The sequence below is a fragment of the Fukomys damarensis genome, unplaced genomic scaffold, assembly GCF_012274545.1.
Source record: "Fukomys damarensis isolate Sample0158 unplaced genomic scaffold, DMR_v1.0_HiC HiC_scaffold_21, whole genome shotgun sequence".
Taxonomy (NCBI): Eukaryota; Metazoa; Chordata; class Mammalia; order Rodentia; family Bathyergidae; genus Fukomys; species Fukomys damarensis.
In genome coordinates, this window is record NW_022900933.1 from 7729347 (window position 1) to 7745538 (window position 16192).

The 16192-nt window shown below is 42.8% G+C and overlaps 1 protein-coding gene across 5 annotated transcripts in view; it reads left to right on the forward strand.

The window, feature by feature from the left end:
* Syne2 (spectrin repeat containing nuclear envelope protein 2) overlaps positions 1-16192 on the forward strand; it is a 310603-nt gene that overhangs the window by 142625 nt on the left and 151786 nt on the right. For all 5 annotated transcript variants that reach the window (XM_010602996.3, XM_010602997.2, XM_010602995.1 and 2 more), the window contains 7 exons: positions 1238-1440; positions 2462-2581; positions 2685-2982; positions 4251-4408; positions 5203-5512; positions 6667-6831; positions 9228-9560. In XM_010602996.3, coding sequence (XP_010601298.1) covers positions 1238-1440; positions 2462-2581; positions 2685-2982; positions 4251-4408; positions 5203-5512; positions 6667-6831; positions 9228-9560 — 1587 coding nt within the window. The remainder of the gene's footprint in view (positions 1-1237; positions 1441-2461; positions 2582-2684; positions 2983-4250; positions 4409-5202; positions 5513-6666; positions 6832-9227; positions 9561-16192) is intronic.

Sequence of the window (16192 nt, forward strand, 5' to 3'; positions counted from 1 at the left end):
TGCCCGCTCACCACAGGGTCTTGCTCTTTAGTTCAGGCTGGCCTTGAATTAACTATGTAGTCTAGGCTGGCTTTGAACTCACAGCGACCCTTTTGCCTCAGCCTCCCAAATGCACCCATGCCCAGCTAATTTGGACTTTAAAATCCCTTTACTTTCTTGGAAAAGATCTCCTCACTTCTTCTAAGTGGTTTCCCAGTCATATTTCTTTTGAAAATTGTAGAAGGAATTTAATGCGTGGCTGGTCAGCGTGTGACTGAAATAAAAGGCAGAGCCCAGGAGAGCGTGTGCGCTGCCCTTGGCACCCTTAAATCTCGATCACTTAGGGTAGATGCCCGAGTGCTGTAATGGTTGTGTGTGTTCATTTGAGATGAGCTCTCACTCACGTGGCCCAAACTGTCCCTGACTCCTGGGCTCCAGTAAACCTCCCACCTCAGCCTCCAAGAGTTGAGACCGCGGGTGCCCTCCGGCTCTGTTCTGGGGCGCTGTTCTCCATTTCGTTCATTTTCAGTGACAGGATTCCTTACTGAGAGAGTCACCCTTCTTGTGTTTTTTGTTTTTACCCCACCCCACCTCCAGCACTTGATACTCAAACCTAGAAAGAAGCATTGGGGCAAAAAAAAAAAGGTCTGGTTTGGGCAAATTTATATTTCAGTTACCATTGTCGCAGTAACTCAGTCATTGGAAGATTTTTCTACTGGTTCATAGAAGACAGAAAATTAGAAATTTTAGGTCATATTGATAAAAATTCAATATATTTAGTTTATTTCATAAAGTGAAAAGTTCTTTTTTTTTTTTAACTGAGAAAAGGCTATGCTGCTCTGATCTCACTTATTTGTAATTTTTTCAGAGTGAGATATTCTGGGAGGTGTGGGCAAATTTAAATGACACATAGTCTGTTCAGTTTTCTATATTAATTTGCCAGAAAGGAGCATGTATTTAGAAGTTGCGCAGAACCAGGATAGGAGATGGTAGTTTTCTGCCTCGCCCCTAGAGACCTTCATGTGGCACTGAATTATTTTGCTTCGTAGTCTCAGAAATTCTCATGCCAGTGCAAATGCACACCCACTCTAGCACTTACTGCAGATGGATAGAATCAGCCGCGTCTTCGTGACTCTTCCATATGTGACACGCAGAGAGTCTTCTGCGCGTCTGTGCCCTGGTTTGGAAAGTAAAGGCGTAGCAGAGACAAGATGCAGACTTTCGAGTAGACTGTTATTAAGTTCTTGTCATTCCCTAGGAATTCTTGACTCTTGAAGGAAGAAGCAGTAAAATACAACAGGTAGAAACGGTGCTGCAGCACGTGAAAAAGCACCTGCCCAAAGCTCACGTTAAGGAACTCAACAGCTGGCTTGGGAGTCAGGAGCGTGAATTAGAAAAAATGGAGTCCGTGTGCCAGGCCCGAGCACAGGAGCTTGAAAATGACCTGCAGCAGCTGCTGAGGTAGGAACAGCAGTGGTTGTAACTAATGTTTTCTAGGGATGTTTTGCTATGATTTCTAGTGTTTCTCCTCTGTGCAATGTACACTGGGGTATAACATGTATGGAAATTTCACAAGTAACATGGTTGGTCCAGGGGGCACTGGTTCCAAGAACCCCATGAATGCCACATCCCCAGTCACTTACTTAAGTGCCTCCTGTGAAATGGCATTGTATTTGATGTTACTCCTTTGCACCCTCCGTGTACTTTAAGTCATTATGTAAATTCAGTATAAGCAGTCATTATACTGTATTGTTCAGGGAGAAAGGTATGTATGTGTTCAGTAAATGCAATTTTTTTTTCCAAATATTTTTTGTCTGGTGGTTAGAATCTATCAATATGGAAATCATGGATACAGAGGCTCAATTGTATTTTAATTGAACCCAGGGCCTTTAACATGTGAGGTAAGCCCCTGACTGCATTTTTTTTTTTTTTTCTGAGACAGGGTCTTGCTATGTAGTAAGCCTTGAACTCACTGTGTAGCTCAGGGCTAGCCGTCAACTCTCCTTGATCTTCCTGTCTCAGCCTCCTGAGAGCTGCCATCATAGGCATGCTCCACCACAGCCAGAGTGACAGTACTTTATTTGGGTTTGGGGCTGGGGACAGCTGAGTGGTGCTGCCACCTGCCTCGCAAGCACAAGGTCCTGAGTTTGACCCTTGGTACCAGAAAAAAAAAAAAATCAGGTTTGGTGCTAGGACTATTAAAAATTTGGGGAAATCTGACTTAATACAGCAAAGGTTCAGGGGATAGTCCAAAAATATTTTTTGTTTCCTATTCTTTATGTTGTATTTGTATTGTTCATTGTTTTAATAGATTCTATGTAATAAGGACAATTACTATTCCGACTTTTATATGTTACAGGTTAACTTATCTCTAAACAATAAACACAGGTAAAAACCTGGTGGAGTCGCATGGGTTGTGGCGTTCTCTTCAGCATAAATACCGTGCTCGTTTTGTATGCCAAGCTGTGTACTGTTCTTTTAGATTGCAGGAAGATTGCAGAAACCTGAGCAAGTGGTTGATGGATCAAGAAGAGAAATGGGAAGAAATGGAAGGATTGGGACAGAAAGCTGAGCTATTTTGCCAAGCTTTAGCTACAAAGAGGTATCATGCACCCGTGGGAGAGGTGTTACTTAGGAATATGATTTCTTCCATTATGTATTAGTGGCTCCTATAAACTTTTTTCAATGCTATTTGGAAATTACAGGGAGCAGTTTGAATCTGTGGCCCAGTTGAGCAGCTTCTTGAAGGAACATGGACTTACTGAGGAAGAAGAAATAATAATGGAATCAACACGTTTGATGGACAGATACCAGACATTGTTGAGACCCCTGGATGGAGCTGAGGATGGAACTGAGTATAAGTTACCATCTGCCGAGGTCCAGAGCTTTAATGATCTTGCACACGATGTAATTCGTTGGATAAAGGACATTAAAGAGTCACTTATGGCTTTGAATTCGTCTGAAGGCAAAATGCCACTTCAAGAAAGAATCCAAAAAATAAAGGTATAACTGGAAGTAATTTTGAGAGGTCAGAGTGAACTCTAATTTTGAAAAGGTTTACTACAAAGCTGCAAAGATTTGTTTCTTAATGGAAAATAGGATCACTGTGGAATGGTGGAAGAAATTCAAATCACTAAACTGACAAAAGAGATGGCTTGTGATAGGTCTAAAATTATTTTAATGCATACGGAAGAGAGAAAGTGTATCTTTTCTGTGAGAGGGCGGTGCCCAGTTATTGTCCATCTTCACTACAGGCAGAAAGAGTAAAATAAAGACCATGGGATCAGAGTCATGGCAGATGGGGATCTACTAGAGTACAAAAAGAATCAATGTGGGGACATCGGGCATGTAGGAAACATCTAGGACAGGACAGAGAAGCCTTCTTTGGAGTGGATGTTCAGTAAATACTGGAGGAGACACCTTGTGCTCCCGGGGGCCCCCTTCTGCCGTAGTGGAGAATTGCTCAACATTGCGAGTGAGAACTACAGGGGACAGAAGCACGGGCCCACTGCAGTCACATCAATGAAAGCATTATCGGAGGAAGAAATGATCAAGAATAGTGAGCTAGAAGGGTCGATGACCTCCTCAGGTTAGCAGGATTATACAATCGGGATTGTGTCTGAGTGTTTTCTGAGGGAAAGCGAATCTTGCATCGTTTTTCCAAGATGGGAAGAACTTAATTGAAGGGCAAACGAAAGAAGAGAAGAACAGGGAACAAGAATTCGTTGTCATGGAAGGGGGATGAGAATTGACATAAAGAACGCTGTTTTCCTGTGGGAAGCCATAGTCTATTAGCGGATATAAAAGAAAGTTCTTGTTTACATTGTTACCCTATCTCCTTCTGATAGAAGCAGACAGGAAGGAGGATTTGACTTGAGTTTTTGGTGTGTGAAAACAAGGTAACTGAAAATCTAGAGGCAAGGCAGAAGTCGGGCGTGGCAGTGTGCACCTGTAATAATTAACACTTGTGAGGCTGAGGCGGGAGGATTTTGAGTTTGCAGCCAGCCTGGACCAAATAGGAAGACCGTTATGTCAAAAGCAAAACTGAGCAGGAATGCAGTCAGTTTAAACTGACAAATGCCTACTGAGAACCCACCCATATAATGTAAAGGGGGACATCCTTGTCTTTGGGACCCATGTAAGAATGAAAGGGTTATTTTGACATACACTCTGCAGGTAGAATCTCAGTATAAGGTTTACAAACAGAAAAGTACCATATGTAATATCCCTGAGTAATGCAAGTGAAATGAGATCTTTTTTCTGTTTTTCAGGAAATCATTTTACTCAAACCAGAAGGGGACGCCAGAATACAGGCCATCGTGAGACAGGCACAGGGCTGCAAGGCCCCTTCGGGTCAGGCCCAGGAGACGGTGGCCAACGTCCGCGGGCAGTGGGAGCACACGCTGCGCTTGGCCAGCACCTACCTGAGGTAAGGGGCACGCGAGCTCCACCCTCGCCTCATTCCTGTCGCCTGGCAAAGCAACGACAAGTGTGTTTTGTCTGCTGCCTGGGTTTGGATAAAAGGCTGGAGAGAAGTCGAGGGTGTCGGGAATGCCCAGGAGCCTGGGCCTCCGCTGTGACGCTGGGGCTCAGACCTGCAGCTTCTTAGGGACAAAGTCACATTGTGCCTCTGCAGCCTGCCCTGCTTCTTCCTCCTCACCAACCCCTGCGTCTCCACGGCATCCCTGAGGAGCAGTGAGTGCTTCCCAGTGTTTTTCCTGAGAAATTCTTAAATGCATAAATACGGATCAGTGCTAGACGGATCCTCGGGAGAAAATTTCCCATCGCTGCTCCGGCGGCACACTTTGTGTACTGAGATGCGGCGCTCACGTTTCCCTAAGGAGATAATAAGATCACAACAAATTTAAATTAGAGGAAGCATAAAGCAGTTACTTAATATACAGAATGCTTATTTTACTTTCATGAAAAAGTAAAAATATGAGCTTTTTTATACAAAAATAATAAAAACCGTTGGGACTCCTTTGAGATATTCTTTGGTCAAACTGTAAAACAAGAAGTGTTATGTTTTAGTAGTATTCAATTGCTATCTTGATTTTTTGATCTAAATATGGTGCTATTAAAATGTTACAATGCCAGAAGAGCGTTTGGGAAAAATGTCTATCAGTATTAATGCTATTGTTATAATGTGTGCTGCATTGCAAAATGTAAAATGCCTTCCACTTTGCTGTCATTTCATTTATAAAAATATTTGGTGAAATTCAGCCATCAAGAAAAGCTTCTACAAGAAGGAGAAAAGTACTTGCAAAGTAAAGAGGACCTGAGATTAATGCTCATAGAACTGAGGAAGAAACAGGAAGCCGGCTTTGCCTTGCAGCATGGCCTGCAGGAGAAGAAAGCCCAGCTAAAAATTTATAAGAAATTCCTCCAGAAGGCCCAGGATTTGACGTCCTTGATAAAGGAGTTAAAATCTCAAGGAAATTACCTGCTGGAATGCACTAAAAATCCCAGCTTTAGTGAAGAGCCGTGGCTGGAAATCAAACATCTCCATGAAAGTCTTCTTCAGCAACTACAGGTGAAGTGGACAAGTGTAGTTTTAAGGGACTGCTGCAGTTATTGTGGAAGATGTGGATATCAAATCCCTTTTGTGGGGGCTAGTGTTTGATGGGTAAACCAAAAGCTTTCAAAATGTATAATTTTTATTAGAAAATGCCGGCTCTCAAGGCCACAGGAATCAATACAGTTAGTTACGCTGGAGGGGTCCTCTGTGTGTTATCTGAGGATGGCACTGTTTCGTTTCATCAAGATTCCCTCCTCAGGATTGGACGGGTTAAGATTGTTAAGGCATCTGTACAAAGATGACAATATTAGTGTGGTCCGTCAGTCTGTCCGTCCGTCCATCCATCCCTCCATCCCCCACCTGTCTCGTGCATACCTTCTCTTCAGTGTCCTCCCTCGAATCTTTCCACATGATCTGCAGTAGGAGAGTTGAGGGAAAAGCTTGTGAAGAGAGGGCAAATTCTTTCATTAGAAATGTTTATAATGCTTTGCACACAGAAAGCCAGGTTCAGTGTAAGGACTTCCAGGGCAAAAAATCCTGCATATCCAAATACTGGCAGAGTATATGGCTTATCCATATACTCACCTGGCTGTCTGTTGTTTAGTTTAATAGTTGCTGCCTTCCTGTTCAGTAGTAATCATCTGGTTGCCTTACCCTAGTACAGGAACCTGAAGATGGTTTTGCTCTTAAATCAGGCTTACTTTCTTCCTAACACGTACGATTTGAGTTCAATTCTTAGGAAAGGAAAGCGGGGTTAGGTTGCTCTCACATAGTCTCATTTCTAAGTATGAATTCTTGATTTTAAAGCCACGGGTAATTAAGGGACCTGGTTTGTTACAGATGTTTGTGATTTAATGATATAATTTATAGTCATTTAGTTTTGAAACCCTCTTGACAAATATATTTTCTTTAGGAAGGAAATGAAAGCAGGAGCTTGGGAGGAACAATTGTTTTTAATAAGAGTCATTTTCGTGAGAGGTGGAGATTTTTGCAGTGAAACATCTCAAACACTAAGATCTTTAAGAATTCTGGATAAACCGGACATATTCTTGTTTCAGAATGAAACCTTATAAATTAAGCACTTATGAATTGTGTAATTATGTATTACAAGAGTACATGAAAATTTAAGTCCGTCATTATTTGTAAGTTGTTGATGGTTTTATTTTCAGGATTCTGTGCAGACACTGGAGGGTCACGTTCAAGAACACCACTCATACCATGTTTGCGTCACAGACCTGAATACCATGTTGGACAGTTGCTCTAAGGAATTTGTCAGCTTTTCTGATACACCTGAGGATCCAACAGCAGTTGAGGAGAAATTGCAGAAGCTGCAGGTATTAAATAGTATGCAGACACATTAATTAGACATTGAAAAAAATCATTATGCATCACAACTTGAGTGATCATTGTCTTTGGTCAGAATTCAAGTGCTGTTCAGGTAACTCAGATAATAAAGCTCTAAGCGCATTCATTAGAAAGTAGAACATTTTTCTTTAATGGCCAGATGGGTCTGTGACTTGCATTAAGCAGTACTCTGACTCAGTGGGTATTTCTTGGAGATAATTCTATTCCTGACTCATCTAGTTGCAGGATATTTCCCTTCCAGAGAAAATACAGTGATTCCAGGGAATACTGAGGGGGAAGAGGTGCATGGGCATAATGAGGCCTCAGGAGAAATGTTTCAGTTTAGCATTCTTCATCATGGCTGGAGAGAAGTTGAATTTTTACCTTATTATTAATTTTTTTGCCCCTTTAGTTTTTTGAGACAGGGTCTCACTATGTAGTTGAGATTGACCTGAAACTCATTATATAGCCCAGGCTGGTCTCCAACTCACAGTGATCCTCCTGCCTCAGCCTCCCAAGTGCTGGGATTACAGGCGTGTGCCACCATGCCTGGTGATTTTTTACCTTATTAATGCTCAATCCCCTGGACTAAATTAAAGCTCTCCCTAAATGTAGGGTCTTTAAGACCCTCACCCTCACATGTGCACCAGTGACCCTTCCGTAGTGACTAGTGTAGCCTTTACCTGCCTCCTTGAGCGCATCCTTGTTCTCTCCCGGTTTGTCCATCCAGCACGGCAGGCCTGTGAGGTGTCCTCTGTCCAGGGAAAGAGTGAAACGATTCCTCAGCGACTCATTTCCTGTTCCTTGTCTGGGGAGCGTGTAGGTGAGGCCCGTGGCACAGTGCAGGACTGGGCATTTCTCTTTGCTTCCTGTCAAGAACCTGGGAGTGAAGCAGACCCCTCCAGAGTAGCTGGATGTCGAGACAGGGCCACCACCCTGGTTAGCAGTGACAGTTTGGCAAGTGTCGTGGGCTCATCATGTCCCGGGTGCCGTGTGTGACAGAAGAGCATGGCCTGGACCTCACCTGGAGAGGCTTGGGCTGTCGCTGTCGCCGGAAGGGACCTCAGGTCACAGCCCTGAAGGGGTGAGGGTCTTGCAGGTTTACACAGGGCATATGATAGAGTGGGCACTTACCGCTGAGTTCTGGCCTCACTCCAGGAGGGCTTTGTTTCACTCTCCAGTGACATCTCTACTGGAAGGTCACACTTATTTTCAGTTCTTTGTGGCTAACTAATGAATAAAACACCACATTTTCTCTGTCCACTGACTCCCCAGCAAATCTCCTGCTTGCCCCTGTGTTCTGAGGTGGTGAGATTCTCCATCATTTCTACAAGTTTCCAGCTCAGAAACTTGGTGTCCTTTCCTGGACTCTCCAACCTAGGCAGATACCAGATGTTGTTGCTCCTACCTCATCAGCCCATGATTACTGCTTAAGACCAGCCCTCATCTCGTATGTCCCTGCATTAGGTTTCGGTATGGGCTCCCTGTCACTCTCTCTGCTGCCTATTTCCTGTCATGGCCCTGGATCTTTCGAAAAGAGCTGTTTTTTCTACCTTAAAATGATTTAATGACGTGTGCCTATTTATTAGTGTAAATCTTTTCACATTCCATTGTTACTGTTGGTTTACGTGTGTTTCTGACCACTCAGCTATGGAACCTGAAGGGACTGTGTTTCACTCATATGAACTGTACAGCCTCACAACCTATCTTACTACTTGGCTGTTGGATAAGTGAGTGAATCAATGCGTGAGTGCTTATTTCCCATTAGATTAGTGACTATTAAACTCGGCAGAGGCCGCCTGGTCACTAAGGCTTATTCCATTTCAACAGTTGAGGCAGGGCTGTCACCCCCAGCTTCCTTTTATGTCTTAGAGTTTTCAAATCAGCCCATTCATTTGCACATCTAGGACATAGTAATTGAATCCCTACTGCATTTGAGGTCGTGTACTCCACTGACTTCCTATTCCCCACAGAGCTGTGCTCTGAAGTTTAAATGTTTGCATTGGACTCATAGGGGCACCTTCTAAATGATTCTTTCATTCTTTTTAATACCACAGCGTGCACTTACTTATTAGAGTGTTCTGATTTATAAAAGGTTGTATCTGGAGCAAAATAGTCAACACCTATCTGTTGATTACTTCTCATGTTTGAAGAACTGTGCTGCAAACATTTCCTGTTTCTTCTAAGATCTGTTTGAGAATTACATGTGCAATGGTACAGTAATTTAAATGTTGCTGAGAATTTCTTCTTTGTGTTACAGTTTGATAAGCCTTCCAGTGTGTTTCCACTAGTGAAGTGGAAATACCTTGTGATTTACAAGAGACAATAAACTCTTTTGACAATTGAACGGGGATACCTTTTATAACAATCTTTTCTCCACTCACAGGATCTAGAGAGCAGACTCAGTTCACAAGATGGCACATTAAAGAAGATTTTAGCTTTGGCAGAATCCGTCAATCCAAACACATCTACAGTGGGGCAGAAGATTATTAAAGATGATATAAAATCACTTAAGCATAAACAAAAAGATTTGGAAAATAGGATCGAGTTTGCTAAGCAGGAGACTGAAAATCGTCTCAACAGCCTTCTCAAATCAAAATGTTCGACAGGAAAGCAGGAGACGTCTGCTCCGCCGAACAGGGAGGAATGGGCCACTTCTGATGTGCTGGAGTCCACTCCAGCGGAAGGAAAGTTGGAGGGAGACTGGGAAATAAACAAGGTAAGTGTTTGTGATTGCACTTTCTATGACTTCAAGCCTGAAAATGAAGAGGTATTTGGTTCTGAAAAGAGGGTTGTGAATCAAGCGTTCTGATTTCATAATTAAATCCTCAGTATCCTGGTTATTTATGAAGCTCACTTGTGAAAAGAGCCCTTAGAAAATAGTCCGGGCTTCAGTGGTGAAATATTACTGTTCAGTGTGTTTAAATGGCAGTCATCAATTTAGGTTTTTTATTCTCACTGCTGTGTAATCAGATACACTTTCTTGGGTCAAGAGCACAAAGTCAAATTAGAAAAGGCAAAAGAAAAGAAAATGTGCTTTATCCATTTCCTTAACCAAAAAAAAAAAAAAGTCCAAAAGCCCATTTTTTGTGGGTTTTCTTTGGTGGGGGTGCAGGTGATTTTGTAGATGACATCAGACACTGTTGGAAAGGAATAGGTTGCTTCATTTTCTTTGCTAATCCTGTACTGCAAATATCCTTTTAAATGTTGTCAGATCGCTTAGGGTGAGATGATCAACTTTCTCTAGTTTTCCCTGGGTAGAAAGATTTCATTCTAAACCACCAGATGTGTGCATTTCCCTGGCTCATAAAATGCTTGCAGGTTGCGTTGGGGGGCGGGGGGCGGAGAGTGTGGTCCCGCGCACTGAGTTTGGAAGCACATTCCTGCCAGTGTCTCATGGTGCAGGGTGCAGGGGTGAGATGGGATCGGCAATCGTGCAGTTGGGTGGGCTTTCTGAACCGATATGCATGGAAGATTAAAGGAACCAGCTGAGATTTTTCATGTGTAGAAAACAAAGTTAAATGCTGGAGGAGCCTCTCTCTGGCCACGGGGAGTATCTTTTCATGAATCCCACCATATTAGGTATTACTAAAGCCTCAGTTGTGCTGAAGGGTTGATGTCTCAGTTGGCGGAACTCTTGAGATTATACAGTGGACCCTCAAGTTATATACAACCTGCCTGACGTATGAACAACGTGGGTTAATTAGGTTAGTGAAAGATTCATCTGCCCCTTGTTTTGCTTTTTTTTGGTAATGAGGATCGAACTTGGGGCCTTGCACTTGCAAGGCAGGCGGCAGAACCACTGAGCTAAATCCCCGGCCCTCATCTGCCTCTTGTTATCCATAGCATGTACCCTGGTAAACATCCAGATGTCAGAAGTACTGACTTGCAGCCAACTTGAGTTACAACCAGCCCTCGGGAACCAATTGAGTTTGTAAGTCAAGGATCCACTGTATATAAAAGAAACTTTCCTAACAGCATTTAAAGTGAAATCAATAATGAAAAAGGAAAAACATGCGTGTTTCACATGAGAAAAATTACAGGAGAGGGGTGTAGTCTTTCTTGACATTGTGTAACTTGTAAACTAGCTTCTCAGACCCACCTTGACCAAGAGCCCCATAATTCAGCAGAGTCTACTGAAGACTATATAAAGATCATAACCTACTATGTTTTCTTAATTAAGCTTTTTACTTAATCTCAAATGATAAGTTATTGATAGTTCATGATACAGCATTGACATTGATTTTTCAGAGCAGATGAAAGGATTGAAGTCTTCCAGCAATTTTCCCAAGTCTGGATTCTGGAAAACTAGTTTTAATTCTTGAGCAAGATTTTTCTTTTACACTTTTACAACATGAATTTTTTTTTTCCGAATCTGTGCTCTTATTTTTCTATCATAAGTACTCACTGTGCCTAGTCTTTTGTAATATTAGACTGTGCAGAGTTATGTAACATTACACCATGAAAGGTCATGAGCAATCTCAAGGTTGAACATCAGTAAAGGAAATCAAAGATCAGATATATGCATGTATAACGTGACCAATCCTCTTACTAGCCATGACTGAGACAGGACTCTCAGTGTAAGGAATACATAAAGCTGTTACAAAAACAATTTACTAAACTATAGATCTGATTATTCTAAAACTACTGCAATAGTGAAAATAAACAATAATTCATTAAAACATTTATTGAGCCTTATTTCACTCTAATTGTTCTGTTAGAATGTGGGGATACAATTGTCACAGTTTTAAATCTAACACTAAGCAGGGTCAGGTATTTATTTAGCTCACTGGTTCCACCGCCTGCCTCACAAGTGCAAGGTCCCGAGTTCAATCTCTGGTACCCCCCCCCAATTCTAACACTGAGCAAATACTACTCCTTTATATGCCTTTTGGACTCAAGAGAGCATTTTATTAGATTATTTTACATAGTCCCCAAAGGTTTTAGAAAGTTTTTATTTTCTGTAGAAAATGTCATTTATGTCTGTTAAAGGTTTGATTAAATATTGCCATCATGCTAGTGGCAGTAAATAAATAACGTCCCATTTAGTGACTGGAGACAGGAGATGGAACTGGGAATTTCATTTACCAAGTCTCTGTCATCTAGGTGGTTCTTTTGCTAACATTGCCCCCAAATCGTAGCTGAACGTAGCAGTGCCTGCAATCCTGCCCTCTGGGAGGCTGCAGCAGAAGCACTGCAAGTTCAGCCCAGCCCGGGCAGTTTAACAACTTAGTGAGACCTGGTCTCAAAATAAAAATTGAAAATGGCTAGAAACGTAGCTCAGTGTGAAGACCTCGAGTTCGGTCATGAGTACCAGAGGGGAAAAATTGCCGTGATAGCGTGTATATATTTGAATCTATCGCTAAGATTTTCATTGGGAAGAAATTGAAGAATTGCTTTAGATCTGGACCTTTTGTTGACTTTTTCTTTAATACTGGAAATACTAGTGCAAGCCTGAGGGCAGAAGAGTTGCAAAATTCATTCTGAAGGGTTTCATGGTCCAATGTAGCATCTGCCACGTTGTGGGACATTTCATAATTTTTTAGAAGTGAATTTCTGAGTTCTAAAAAGTGAACTGGCTGAACCCCTCCTCTCCCTCCTTTCCATGTGGGTTACATGAAGTAACAAGTTAGGAGGTGGTGAGCATCGCAGACTCTAATCCTTTGGGACTTGGGGTACCCATCTGTAAAGGGAAATGATAAAGAGTTAAAAGCGTGGAAACACACGCCTTCCTGCTCTTGTTCTTCTAAAAATCATAACGCAGCACTACAGCCTAAGTGCTACCCAGTGATCTCCTTGGCCCCGCCCTTCCCAAATGGCAATCCCCATGACATACTTGCTTTAAAAAGAGGAGGAAAAAATACCCAAAACAACAAAACCCCAGAAACCTTTATAACTACTTTTCAAATTTTCCTGTCATTTGGTATGATTGTTAGTATTTCCGGATGGGATTTTATCCTGTCAAAGTTTCTGAGCAGTAACATCTCGATATTTAAGAAGGCATCTGCGGGTAGATCCCGGAAGATCGAGGATCACAGGCTTCCAGCTGTGGTCGAGGGAGCAGAGAGAGGATGGAGTCCTAGGGTAACTGCCGCCTAGGTCGGCTGCTGTTTATCCTGGTGGCCCAGTCTGTGTGCTCGGCTGGGTCGTGTGTTCGCTCTGGCTTCTCATCGTAACTACTTCACCCTTTCTCGCGCATACTGAAGTCTTGCTTCTTACTGCAGAGAGATTTTTTATAATCCAAGATTCACTCCTTTACCAGAGGAGTCCCCTATTTTTGCCATCTACAAGCAATATGCATTTGAAAACAGGCTCCAGTGTCCTGAAGTCTTAAGCTGGAAGAGGACCTTTGAAGTTTTCTATCTTAATCTTTGAACATCAGGCAAGGGGATGGAGTTCCCAGCCAAGCAGGAGCAGGAAGCCATACCTCCTGTACACACAGTCTGAGTCTCAGAACTGTACCCCACTGTTCTGTAAGTGGGGCTCTACCATGTGACATAGGTAGAGAACTAGGGTCTGAAAACTTCTAGGGATGTGAGGCTGAACAGATTCAAATAAATTTTCGTTACCATATGACCTTTTAGAGCCCCTGATATTCTCTGTGCCATGTGACCTTGGCCAAGCTCTCCTGAGTGTTTTGTCATATAATTCCAGCGTTTCTTTCCACCCCTACTAGATGGAAGATTTTCAATTTCTTTCCGTTGCGCATTGGAGCTCACCAACTATAAATATCTACAATAGAAGACCAAATAAAATAGTTTCCTGAATTTATCAATATATCCATTCAGCGAAAGGTTTTTTAACAGGCAGTGAGAATTCAGACGTAGAAACGACCTCCATTCTCTTAGAGCTTCTAGTCTGGGGTGGATGCGCGAATCAAGTAATTACCCTAAGGACATAACTGTAGGGACTTGGAGAAACCCAGCTCCCTGGTGGTCTTTAGTAACACAAGCTGATACGGACAGTCAGATCAGAGAGGCAGCCGGTGACAAGAGCTGGAAGGGGCAGCTGGATTTAGCAGAGCTGGGCGTAGGAGATGTGGGAGGCAGTAGAGGTTTCTAGAAACTGATTAAGGGCACCGTGGCTGGAGCACAGTGGGTAGAGGACAGCAGAGGGCACAGAAATGAGCCCTGAGAAGTGGGCATGGCTGGCTGAATCACCGGGGCCTCCTGGGGCTAATTAACACGGCAGATGTCATGTAAGAGGGACCCTGAGAGAACACGGCAGTCTTTGGTGTGGCCTTCGCTGCTCTTCGGTCTCTCATGGTGATAATATTTATTCTTAGAAATGTTGGTCACTGTTTGATATCTGTAGGCTTTGGAGAAAAAAACAAGCATCCTCCAGAGCTGGCATGGCACTCTGTCCCCCTGTTGGTGCACTTAGGCCTCTGGCTGTCAACTGTTCCCAGAGCCAGGGGCCCTGGACTGGAAAAGGGACAGTGGCGTGGCTACTGACCAGCCTCTTTTGCCTGTCTCCCTGGGGGGAATAAAAATAAATCACTTATGGTGAACAAATCCATAGCTATGTATTGAGAAGCAAAAGGATCATATGGAAGAACTTTACAAGGGTGTATATCACAGCAGCACATACATGTATATGATGGGAAGAGCTGGAAACAATATATTTGTCCATAGTGGGCTCCCAGATAGATAAGTCGTGTTTTTTATTCCTTCATCAGAACACCTACGAAGCTGCGATGGCTCCATTAGATGTATACCTGTTAACCTAAATCTCTAAGTACACTGCTGACTGGAACGAATTATAAAATGAAACATACGTGATTCAAGTTTCTATAACAATTGAAAAAACACATAAGACAACACTACATGAATTCTGTCATATGTAGTAAAAACGTAGCAGCCTGGTGTGCATGGACTTTAGAAGAGTGACTGGTTGTAGAGAGGAAAAGATGAGAAAGAATTGAGTGTTTTCAGTCATGGTGTTTGTTATTTTTGTTCTTTTCATAGATTGGAAATACTTTATACTTTTAGTTAAAGTTTATCAAAGGAGCTTCCAAAATCACAATAAAATATAGCCAAGGCTTGTGAGCACAGGCTGACTGTTGGTGAAAGAACTCTGCAGGGACCGATCATGGCCTAGAGTCTCGGTTCCACCCCCTGGCATGAGCGTAGGAATGTTGGTTGCCTTTTAAATTTGAAATGTTCGTTGGAGGGATTCTGTTGGCTTTTCTGCCAAGGTAGAAAAGGGCTGATGTATGACTGATGTTTGGGGCTAACTCAACAGCGAAGCGTCCTTCCCCTGACCAGTCAAGGCAGTCACTGAGTGGCAGAAGGGTTTTCCTCTGTAATTGTGGTGCTCGGGTCTCGGCTCGTCGGGTGAGAGACCACGGCTATGGATTCTCAGGAGGTGACTGGTAATAGACAGCGATCTCCTAGGGCCTGAGATCCAGGCTCTTGGCTCAGACACTCTTGTGGAGTGTTTTGGTCTGCAGACACTGCAGGCTGCCAAGTCATCGTGAGGAATTTCAGTCTCCTGTTTGCTGAGCTGTGTTGGGATTGTGGCTTATTTGCAGAAGTTCTTTGTTTAAGTCATCCTTGATCAAGATGTTTGTTCTGGGATGGCGACATTGCTTTTATGGTTGCTCCCTGCCTGAAGTTTGTTCCCCTGATAGTGATCGGAATGTGCTATAATCATGATCTTATAACTTCTTATTTCTGTCAAATTAATATAGTTAACAAGATATATAAAGGAAGGTTTTTTATAAAAGCTTTAGACCTTCTCCCAAGATAATAAAAAAGCTTCAAAAGGATCCTGAGTGTTACATACTTTCTTGCTGACAAGCGACTCGCGACAACTCTTGTGCCCAGGTACGTTTGTAGGGTTTGCTAGGACACAATACCCATGAGGGTGAAAGGAGGCAGTTGCCTGGGCTGCAGGCAAAACCTCAGAAACCTGACCAGCGAAAGCTGTGCTGCGGGCCCTTTTGCCTTTCCTCTCATATTCTTTCCCCATCTTTTGTCTGAGCAGTCGCCCGCCCTTTAGATTTTCATAATTTGTAACCAAATCATGATCTTATAACTTCTTATTTCTGTCAAATTAATATAGTTAACAAGATATATAAAGGAAGGTTTTTTATAAAAGCTTTAGACCTTCTCCCAAGATAATAAAAAAGCTTCAAAAGGATCCTGAGTGTTACATACTTTCTTGCTGACAAGCGACTCGCGACAACTCTTGTGCCCAGGTACGTTTGTAGGGTTTGCTAGGACACAATACCCATGAGGGTGAAAGGAGGCAGTTGCCTGGGCTGCAGGCAAAACCTCAGAAACCTGACCAGCGAAAGCTGTGCTGCGGGCCCTTTTGCCTTTCCTCTCATATTCTTTCCCCATCTTT